The 12,120-nt window shown below is 35.8% G+C and overlaps 1 protein-coding gene across 1 annotated transcript in view; it reads left to right on the top strand.

Moving 5' to 3' along the window:
* The window catches only part of LOC130957377 (uncharacterized), a 31,986-nt gene extending 20,422 nt beyond the window's left edge, over positions 1 to 11,564 (top strand). The window contains exons 6-8 of the mRNA XM_057884240.1: positions 10,204 to 10,922; positions 11,111 to 11,257; positions 11,469 to 11,564. Coding sequence (XP_057740223.1) covers positions 10,204 to 10,922; positions 11,111 to 11,257; positions 11,469 to 11,564 — 962 coding nt within the window. The remainder of the gene's footprint in view (positions 1 to 10,203; positions 10,923 to 11,110; positions 11,258 to 11,468) is intronic.
* Positions 11,565 to 12,120: the final 556 nt, after the last annotated feature.

The raw sequence follows: 12,120 nt of genomic DNA, 5'->3' as shown, positions 1-12,120 counted from the left end.
TTGGATTTAGCATGCTTTGAATTGATTTCTGGTTTTGTGTTGTTGAAAAGGAATGAGGAACGGTTTAGTTAGGACCCGGACTGGGTGGCAAAAGTCCAAGTTTTAGGGGAAGTGCTGCCAAAATTTCTATAAAATCCTAGTCTTGTTTGAAAAGTTATTTGAAAAGGGTTGGATTTGAGAAGTTGTATTATTTGATTTACTAAGAGAATATTTATGTTTTCAAGCTTAATTTATTTAGTAAACTTTATGCCTTGAGTTCGACTTATTTAGAAATGAACTATTTTTACCGTTTGAATCACTGAAGGAAAGAATGATGCTCTAATATTGATCTCAATATAAAAAGGAGCTTTTAGTGATTTTTAAAGGAACCTATACTTTTGATTGAGTAATCAAGTTTGAGGCATTTTGGAAGAGTTAGAAAAATGGGTTCCAAAAAGAAACCTGAAAGTGGTTTGATTCAAATGAACCGGTTCCGTTTCAAATGAGTTGATTTTTGGACCGGGTTGAAACTTGTGATTTTGTATGGTCGGTTTCATAATAAATTCAATTTTATTTACTTGAACCGAGAATCCATGATTTTAAGAGTTTCAATGAATTTTAAGGAATTGATATAAGTTGACCTTCCCTAAAGACTTGGGACTCTGCCGAGAAGCTTTTGTTATAAAATCCCATTGTTGGATGGGTGATTTTGAATACTTTGAAATAAATCCTTAACTTGCCATGGTTTTGGAAGTTTTGGAGAGAGAATGCCGGGAGTGATTTTGTTTTAAAAAAAGGGAACTCACTTTGAATAAATTTGGTTTATGAGCCTGAGATGATTTGAGAAATGAGATCTTTAAAGCCAACGCTGAAAAGAGTTGAAATTTGATTTCAAAGTGAAATGGCTTGAGAAAAGTGATTTATGGCTTAAATGCCGGTTTTATGAATTTGATGATGTTGAATGGTGGAAGTGCTATTTTGTTATGAACTGGAATGGCTGTGTATGCTATTGAACTATGGCTGATTGCCGAATGAGTTGTGAGCCGTATGGCTGATTATGAATTATGAATTTAAGCCGAAGGGCTATATTTATTGATAAATTGGCTGGTTCTGGATTGAACCGTGAGCCGGATGGCTGAGATGGATGGTGATCCATGGTAGAGTACAAATGCATGTATGCATTTGAATGAATTGTGTATTTAAGCCGGATGGCTGAGATGAATGTTGTATGCGAGTATGCTTGTGTTTTCTCTCTGGTTGTAAGGGTGACAGGGCACCGATACCCTCTAATGGCGACAGGGCGCAGATACCCTCTAATGGCGACAGGGCGCAGATACCCTCTAATGATAATAATGCGCAACAGAGAGACTGTGTCCGGGTTAGCTACCGGACACGTCGGGTTGGCTTGGTAACCGACAGATGATATCATCAGCCACTAGGACAGGCATGCATCATATGCATCTATGTGACATTGTTTGGGTGTGCATATTGTACATGGTTTGCCTTTGTGATTAACTGCTAATTGTTCTACTTGCTGTAACTGTTTGTTTGTGCTTGAACTCCCTATCTGTGTTTGCAATTGGGACTCTGTTGGATTGTGGTGATTTGATTGATGGTTGGATTGCTTGGGCCTAGGGCCGTGGTTGGATTGAGATGGACCAACGGTTGGTTTCGGTTTTATGTTTCTGGTTTGGAAAAATATGAAAGGCTATTTTGGTTCAGTATAGATAAACCTTTTGAAAGGCTTTTGATGTTTTTGAGAACTGAACGGTTCCTCTTTTAGAAAAGATTTTCGACTTTACTTTTATTGTAAACTGATGTTTTTGAAAAGAGGCATAAGACGGTTATTAATCACTGGTACGATTTATCTTCACGTATCCTATTACAGTAATTCCCAAAAACCCCCTACTAAGAACCCTTTCGAGGATGATGTTCTCACCCCCTATATTTTTTCCCTTTCAGGATATGGGCGCAGAAGTCATAAAGAGTTTATTTAATTGTTGTTGAGATGCTCTGTATTGCTTTAGATTATTATTTTTGTACCCTCGCCTTTACCTTGATATATTCTGTAAGAGGGATAGGAATTGTATTGGTTAATGCTTGTAATATTATATATATATATATATATATATATATATATATATATATATATATGTATATATATGGATGCACTCTTGATGAGCTTTTGTAAGTTGTATGGTATCTATGGATGTACGTTGTCGAACGAAAGTATTTTTGGGAGCGGTATTGCGGTTTAAAGTTTTAAACAGGCTCATATTTTAGTATTAAATAGTATAAGTGTCGTCGTAATGTCCGAGCTATCAGAGTTGCACAGCCAGAAGCGTGAGCTTTGATAGTTAGGGTGTTACAGGATATATAAATTTGGTAATTAGGATTCAATCCAAATAATATTGTTATAGGACAAATTAGCAATTTTTTCCCCAAAATGACATGGACAGAATGAGAATATGCTTGTGTAAAACACATTAAAGAAAAGAAGACTAATAAAGTGTGAATCTATACATGGTTGTTATTCTTTGTTTTAAGTAATATGGTTTTCTCTTATTTCTTTTATATTTTTACAGGTATGAAGAGAAGAAGGCTAATAAAAAAGTATCAAAATCCTAAAAAATCCCTCAAAGATGCTGAAAATGCTAGATTAGTTTCATCCCCTAATGTAAGAGAAAATGCTCATATCTCAATTTTCAATTTTATCCAATTCTTAAAGTGCCATCCCCACTGTACATACAATTATTTTTTTTCCGTGTGATTTAACTTCTTCCCAAATCAACTCACCTTCATGTGTTACATGTAGTGCATTATATCTTATCATAGTGGTATATATGCAAAATTTTAAAATATAAAAGTAAATATAACAAAAAGAAAGAAAAAAAATAATATATTAAAATAAATTGTATCACTTTTCTCTTTCTAAATAATAATCTCTTTTATCTATTTAGAAAATATATATTCTCTTTTTCTCAAGGATTAAAATAACATATACTTCAATTTATTTTGCTAAAAATACCTATTAATAACCATTATAGTTATATATGTAAGTTGTAATAGTTATTTGGTTTATTTAAATAACAATAATAATATATAATTTAATATATATATATATATATATATATATATTTGTCATTAGTGTAATAAATTTTATTTGTTTTAATATTTTATCACATAGCTTAAAATATTTTAAGTCATCCTAAAAATATTAATTTAAAGTTTTTATATATTCATGATTATTAATAAAATATTAAAAATAAATAAATTTATTACATTAGTCATGAAATATATATAAAAATTGAATTAAATTTTTTTGTAATGAGTTAAATATTTAATAGCATGTAATAAGATATTAAAACAAATAAAAATTTACAACAACAACAACAACAACAACAACAACAACAACAACAACAACAATAATAATAATAATAATATATTTTATATTATTATTTAAATTAATCAAATAGTTTCCACTTATAATAGAAGTTAAAATAGGTAATAATTAAGTAAAAATAGGCAGAAGTTAAGTTCAAATATGTATATTTTAGTGCAAAAATTTTACACATCAAAATTCTAGATAATCAAGTCTCTTTTTAACTAAGTTCAACCAAGTTAAATTTATATATGAGCGTTTATGTTACCGTTATCGTTTTCATTCTCATTGTTCTTCGTCCTCATCCTCCTCCTCTGTAACAGCCCAGACCACCCGCTAGCACGATATTTTTCGCTTTGGCACACAAGGCCTCACGGTTTTGTCTTTGACGATAGGGATGATAGCCGAAGCCACCCACACTCACTCGTCAAAACGCGTCATGCTAGGGAGAGGTATCCACACCCTTATAAGGCATGCTTTGCTCCCCTTTCCAACCGATGTGGGACTTACAATCCACCTCCCTAAGGAGCCCAGCACCCTCGTTGGCACATCGATCCGGGTTCTGGCTCTGATACCATCTCAACATATAGTAGTCTTTGACTAACCATCGGCTCGGACTCCACAATCATCAAAACTTGTCGTGCTTCACAAATGGTTCATACATATATTAATGATACGCAAGGTAGTTAAAAACTCTACTGCTAGCTTATGGTTACCTCGGGTCTGAAGATCGGATTCGACTGCATCCCGGCGTTTCTTGTGTGGACAGTGTAAAACCCGGTTAATTAACGGCTAATTAACCCATAAATGAGAATTTATTCTAGAAAGCCTAAAATATGATTTTTATGGCTAAATGTGATAGAGGAGACTGAGACGAGAATTTTGGTACCAATTTTATAGAATTCGGACCAAGATTGGACCGAACGGGCCAAACCGGGCCAACCGGACCCAAAGTGGGCCCTTGGCCCAACATAACTAAACCAAAACCCTAGTTTTCAGCACTCTCTCTCCTCACACAACACCAAACACGCTGAAAAAGAGAGGAAATGGGGGAAGAACACTCTCTCAAACCTCTATCTCTCACTTGATCTTCAAACCACCATAACTTTTGATCTAGAGCTCCGATTGCCGCTCCTTTTGCGGCCACGCGTTCACCGCGGAGAGCTCTAAAAAACCCATACAACTAATCTTGAGGTAAGCCACGTGTTTCTGTTCGAAATTCCAGCCCTTATTTTCGAGTTTCATGGGTAAAATGTTGAGATTTTGGGTTCTTTGATGTTATAGGACCCAACTCTCTTGAAGGAGAAGGTTAATCTTGTCTCCTTGGACCTTGGGTGTGGTAAGATTCTCAACCCTAGTGTAATTTTGTTGTTCTATGATGTTTGGGTTTTGAGATGTTGTGTATGGGTATGATGGTTGTGGCTTAGGTTGTGTATGTGTGGATATTGGAGCTTGATTGGTGACTTTGAAAAGCTTGGAAAGGGTTTGGTGGTGAAAAATCTGTTCTTGGAGGTGTTGAGGCCTTGAGAGCTTGTGGATAAGTGGTTTGGAAGTACTCCGGGGGAGCTTGGGAAAATCGGCTAAGGTATGATTTCGGTTTTCCGTATCTAATATGTAATGTGGTAGGAAATACTTAGGCTAGAGGCCCTAAGATAGGCATTGAATTGTTGATATTGTTGAATGATTGAGATATATGATGTGGTCATATATGTGATGATGATTATTGATGCCTTGGTGGTATGATGTATGAGAAATATGCGTGTTGTGATATATGCTTGATGATTGGTTATGGTTGAATTGTGGGTTGAACCATGTTGTTGGTGAGTATGATGTTGATTGTGTACAATAATGATTTATTGGAATTGGTGTTGTTGAGAATTGGCATGAGGAATAGTATATGATATGTCAATGTGTTTGAGTTTGAGCCACTTGGGTGAAGTGGGGTAAAATGATGAAATAGTGATTTTGGTAAATTGTGGTAATGTGTCAATGTGTGAGTTGAGGAGGCTTGATGTTGAATTTGATATATTTTGATTGATTTCAAAGAAAAAGGGATGAACTTGGCATGTTTTGATTGGTTTTAAAAAGAGTTGGAAATGGCTTGTTTTGAAAATGGCACTTTGTGGTTTTGTATGAAAATATGGTTTTTGGGCACACTTTGGTGGGACATAACTTGGACTACGGATCTCTGTTTTGTACCAAATCTGTTTAGAAATGAAATTGGATCCGGGATGTCCATGCCGTTCAAAGAACGGGTGAGAAACGATTTAAAATGAGGAAGTTATGTCCGTTGGAAGATTGGGGTTTAAATCTGTGAATTCTGCAGCTTTTAACTTAGAAAATTTTTAGCAGAATGACCCCTTGCGCGTGGGCGCACTTGGCGCGTACGCGCCGATCTTCCAGAAAACGCCATCCACGCGTGTGCGTGGTGTGCGCGGGCGCGCCGATGGTGCTGCACCCAATGCCCAGCCATTTTCCAGAGAGTTGTGCCAGAACCGTGCCAGCTTTGTGCCTGGGGCACGAGAGCACCCACGCGTACGCGTGGTTGACGCGTGCGCGTCGATTGGCAAATTTTTAATCCACGCGTTAGCGTGCATGACGCTTACGCGTCAATGAGTTTTTGAGGCCATCTACGCGTGCGCGTGGAGTGCGCGTACGCGTGGCCCTGTCTTCATCCCAAAGTTGATTTTTGAGTTTTAAAAGCCAAATCTCATACTTCTAAGCCTCCGATCTCACCATTTATGTCTTAAATCATTATGACATGCCTAGCTATTAAAAAGGGGCTAGTGAATGAGGTAACTTGCGAGTGAAGCAAGGGAAAAATGAATGATCAATGAGGATCAAGATGATTTTGTGAGATGCGGAGGATGGTGGTGGAAGTGCTTGTTATGCCATGGGCCGAAAGGCTATAATTGTTAATGAAACGGCTGGTTATGGATTTAACCGTGAGCCGGATGGCTGGTTATGGATTTAACCATGAGCCGGAAAGGCTGTGCATGGTATGAATATTGGCTGGTTCTGGACTGAACCGTGAGCCGGATGGCTGATATGGATGTTGATCCATGGATGAGAATTCATGCATGTTTATGCTGAATTATTGATAATTGAGATTTGCACTTCCACTATCAGAGGCACGAGATCCCTGGGAGGAAGCAGTGGCTAGCCACCACGTGCTCCAGGTGGAGGCTCGAGACTCTGTTGACCCTATGTCGTAAGTGTGGCCGGGCACTGTGAAAGACCCGGATGAGCTCGCCCCCGAAATATTCACCAGTGAGGGTGATGGATATGGATCATGTTTATGATCAAGTTTATAACGAGTATAACTCGAGTTGGGGATGCGCGACAGAGGGACAGTCCAATGGTTAGCGACCAGGACTTGTCGGGTTGGCTCTATAACCGACAAGATGATATCATCGGCCACTAGGGACAGGCATTCATCATATGCATACTATGTGAATTGTTTGAGATTGCCTATTTGACTGCATATTACTTGCTAATTGTCTAAATGTCTTAACTGCTCCTATTTGTATATTCTTTGTCTGATATAACTGTGTTTGCTATAATATACTCCTGCTGGTGGTTGGGAGGTTTGAAGGAATTGGAAAGGGAAGTATTAGTTAGACTGAAGAATCTTTAGTCAGATGCCCTTATATGGTTTAGCTTGTTTATAAGCTTTGATATTATCTGGAGGAAGTTCTAGGATTGCCTTTGGCTTTCCTCTATTATTATGTATTATATATGTGGAAGCTGTTACCATGCTGGGGACCTCTGGTTCTCACCCATGCGGATTTTGTGGTTTTCAGATGCAAGACGTGAGGTTTCCCGCTGAGGCATGCTGGAGACTTCTAGATTTGCGAAGATCCTTTGTTCTCGGAACTATGTTTCGGTTTATATGTTTTGCTTAGATACTTTTATCTCCATTAAATAATACAAACTATGATGACTCCTCTTATGGGAGATCTTGGAGAATAAGTTTTATGTATTTGTGTCCCTTTGGGTTTCCTTTGGGGTTTTCCTTATTTTATCATATGTATATATTGCTATGCTCGGACCGGTTATCTTCGCAGCTGGATCTTGAGTCTTGATATTCCTGCTTTTGACACTCCTCTGTATATATATAATCTCGCGTTGGTTTATCCTTGTTCGTTACGTTAACGATCGGAGTGTTGCGCTTTTGAGTTGCGATTTTTCTTGTTTACCCCTTTTTCTACAAAGGCTCTTAGTTATAATCAATCATTCATACTACTATACGTACTAAATTTTTATTTTAGAGGTCGTAATACCTTGCCATCTCTGAATTATGACTTAAGCATAAGACTCTGTATGGTAGGGTGTTACAGACAGTCTCGAGCTATATGCCTCGGCTTCCCGCACTTGCAACATACGCCTAGTCCGGCTCTATGCGGCTCATCCGGAGTAGTCTCTCCATTGCCTTTCTGTAATATTGCTGATTTTATGGAGTAACGTTCTGCGAATTGACTTTATGTAACCAACTCAAGGAAATTGGTTAACCTTTGCGGACTCACGCAATTGAAGATGTCTCTTCTAAGCCCTTTCTCATATTGAACACACTTCCATGCCTCATAGTCAGCTGGATTTCCTTGACAAACTCTTGAGAGATGTCACAAGTTGTCGAATTCACGGGTATAGTCAGCAACAAACATAGTTTCTTGCTTAAGTTGCATTAACTCCAATTCTTTTGCAATGCGAATCGCATGTAAGAAATATTTCCCGTAAAATTCCGTCTTGAATTTACTCCAACGAATATCTGTTAACTCTATCTGCAAGTTGTGATATAACTCCTGCCACCATTCCTGAGCATCTCCCTCCAACATGTAAGTAACTATTTCCACCGACTGTACTTTCGATACGTACTGAGTGTATAAGAATCTCTCCACATCTAGAAACCACCGATCAGCCTCCAACGCATTGGCATTTTCGTTAAAACGGGGTGGACCACTCTTGAGGAAATCAGTAAGGGTCATGGACCTATAGTATTGTCCTATATTGCTCGTACCAGCACCCGAGCTTCCATCTCGGAATCCTCGCATCGATTCGGTCCTAGGATTTTTCCTCCAGTTACCTCGTTCGTATCCACGAGTCTCAAATGCATGCTCACAAACATGTATGCTACTTATATCAGTTAGATATCCTACTAGCACATAGACACCTACACAGAGAATGCACAGTGGCATATTCAGTCTGTCCTCAGGCTCTATAGGAATGAACTGCTCTGATACCATAATGTAACAGCCCAAACCACCCGCTAGCACGATATTGTCCGCTTTGGCACACAAGGCCTCACAGTTTTGTCTTTGACGATAGGAATGATAGCCGAAGCCCCCACACTCACTCGACGAAATGCATCATGCTAGGGAGAGGTATCCACACCCTTATAAGGCATGCTACGTTCCCCTCTCCAACCGATGTGGGCCTTACATCCTCCCCCTTCATTATCAATATCATCATCATCATCATCATCATCGTCGTCGTCGTCGTCGTCGTCATCACCATATCCTCCTTTACCACCACCTCCTCCGATCATCCTCCTTCTTACTCTTCCTTCATTATCATCATTATCGTCGTCATCATCTTCCTCTTCTTTGTTCAATATCACACAATTAGCTTAATAAAAACAAAAGTGATATATAAATTTTCAGTTAATGACACAAAAAATCTATTAAAAAAAAAAGTTTAGACTTTTTAATCAGTAAAAGTAAAACGTGCTTTTTTTAGATGCCCCATTAGAGGAAATTGTACTTCATAAAGCTCCAAAAAAAATAAATAAAAATTTTATTAAACTTATTTGTAACTTTGGAAATTTTATTTTATCATAAATAAAAAAATTGAATTTCACATTATGGTTTTGCAGAACTATTTCCGTATAAAAGCAATACTCTAAATACTGAGTTAATAGGTCATTTTAAAAAAAATACAAAGAAAATAGAAAGAGGGTATCCATCTATCAGATTAAGAGATTATAAAAGGAATATTAAATATACGCTATACCAAGATAGTATCGTATTTAATTTACTAAATAATTTTTATACTTTATTAAGTCTTTTAACTTTCAAATTTTGTGTTAGTTTGAACTATAACATAAATTCATGTGGATTTGTTTTGGCGAAAATATCAAAAGAGTCGCATAAGAAGAGGATAAGGTTAAAAAACAAATTTGACAAAATCTAAACAAATATCTTATTATCTAAACAATTTTGCAACTAAGATGAATTCATAGTTGAGTTGGAATTAAGTTGTTACTTAATGTATACCAAAAAAAATAAAAAATACTGTTACATTAATTGGGAACTAATAACAAACAAGGTTTTTTAACAAATGGCACACATAGTTAGAAAGCCCACCAAAAATAGGGATCTAGCATTGAGAATTCAACAAAATTGGCATTAGATTCTGCTATAAAAGCAGTAGACATACAAAAATTTCATATCAATACAAATTCACCTTCCACTATTTTTTCAAATATCAAAAATTGAATCTCCAACAAGGTACTTGTCTTTTTGACATGTTATGTGAATTTCAATTTCATATGTCTTATTCAAGTTCCACATGGTTTAATATTTTATTTGTCTTCCTTAACATGTTTTCCTAATTTATAAACATATGATTGGTATTTCCATAGATTAACATATAAACATATGATGATTGATGATCATATAAATATGACGATTTGCAGGAAAACATGAAGTTTATACCTGAAGTGTTATTACTATCATTAACAATTATACTGTTGCAATCAAGCATCATATTCGCACAACAATATGAGAATTCAAATCATATCAAGACGGCTACTTTTTATAGTGAGCAATTTGTATTGGAACCAGGAAAGGTTACGATAACAGATTTATTCGATATTGAGTTTCCAAGAGGACACATCGGAATCAAGAATTTTCAAGCCGAGTTAGTTGATGAACATCGAAATTCTTTGCCATTATATGAAGCTTACCTGCACCATTATTTTGTTTTAAGATATTTTGAAAATGTCACCATGTCACGTCAAGCTAATCAAAGTCAGCCCATATACGGTAAGTATTTTAGAAGAAACGATGGAGTATGCCAGGGTAGTGTTAATTCATATTCCTGGGGGCTTGGAGTTGATGCACGAAAAACTAGCTTAGAACTACCAGATCCATTTAGAATAGAAGTAGGTACGCACCCTGAGAATGTCCCAAAGGAGTATAATGAAGAGAAATGGTTATTCAATATCATGGTTATTGATACACGTGGTACAGAAGACAAAAAAGGTTGCACCGAATGCAGATGTGACTATTATAATGTCAAAAGTGAAGACTTTGTAAGCAAAACCGGTATTGATGGGAAACCAATGTCTAGTGATTATAAAGGAGGAATTTTTTGTTGTGAAAAGACTTCTCAATGCAAATTACAACAAGGATATAATAACAGACAACAGAGAAAAGCTTCCCTTAAATATACAGTAACATGGGTTGATTGGGATCAATACCAAGTACCTATTAAGTTTTACATACTTGATGTTACTGATCAAGTGACATATAATGGCTCCGAACCAATTCATAATTGTATGGTAAGTGACAAGTATATTTCATTTCAATTGAATGCTAAAATGCATGATTCATGTATTTCACATGGTGACATAATTTATCATAGGTAATTAGATTGGCCAAAAAATATTTTTTATGAAATGAAGTGAGTATTAATTTCTTTTTTAGTTATATAGTAAATGATCCATAAAAACTTTTTTATTTGTTGCAGGTAGAGTATTCTATCACTCCGCAAAATACTGATATTGAACATTATCATATTAAAAGGACAAAGATCCCAATGAAAAAGGGTGGTAATCTAATTTACTCTACAGCTCACGTGCATCCAGGAATCGTTAATGCAACTTTATATGGGGAGGTAATTATCAATTTTTCATATATAGTCTTTACAACTATGTATAAATTATTTTGTTAGCTGACCATTCTATATTTGTTTATTAAGTAATATTATTTCTTAATTTTTCATCTTCTTAAGAAGTAAAATATTTTAAAATATCTTTGTCCTTATTTTTTTGCTTTTCTTCAGAATGGAAAGGTATTATGTGCAGTTCAACCAACATACGGCACAGGAGAAGAGCCAGGAAATGAAAAAGGCTATGTTGTTGGAATGTCTGGTTGTTATCCAAAACCAGGCTCTATCAAGATTCAGGATGGCGAAATATTAACTGCTGAGTTCATACATGAAAACAAATATAATACTGGACTTATGGGACATTTTTACGTGTATTTGGCAGAAGAATTACCATAGTTGTCAGAACCGAACCGGTGATCAAACCGGTCAGGTTACTGGGTCACTGGATTACTGGTTTAACCAGTGAGTCACTGGTCAAACCGGTTAACCCAGTATAATTAAATAATTATATAAATTTTAATTATTTTTTCTTTATTATTAGTACTTTTATTTTGTTTTTATAAAAATAATGATCATTTTTACATTTTAATACTTTATTATTTTGTTTATATTTATTTTATTATTATATTATTATAGGAGAATACTCACATACAGTTATTTTCATCTGAAGTTGATATTTAAAAACAGTTAGATGATTTGACAAGTTTGACTAAATATCATATAATGATTTTCAACTATCAACTTCATATGAAGACAACTACATGTGAGTCTTGTAAAACCCGGTCAAATCGTAATTAATTAAATAATAAATTAAATAGGAGCGAATATGGTTAGAAAATCTAGCAATTGGAATTTGATAATTTAAATAT

This window comes from Arachis stenosperma, chromosome 2 (assembly GCF_014773155.1).
Source record: "Arachis stenosperma cultivar V10309 chromosome 2, arast.V10309.gnm1.PFL2, whole genome shotgun sequence".
Lineage (NCBI taxonomy): Eukaryota > Viridiplantae > Streptophyta > Magnoliopsida > Fabales > Fabaceae > Arachis > Arachis stenosperma.
Note: the sequence above shows the minus strand (reverse complement) of the source record. Positions and strands in the feature narration are given on the sequence as shown.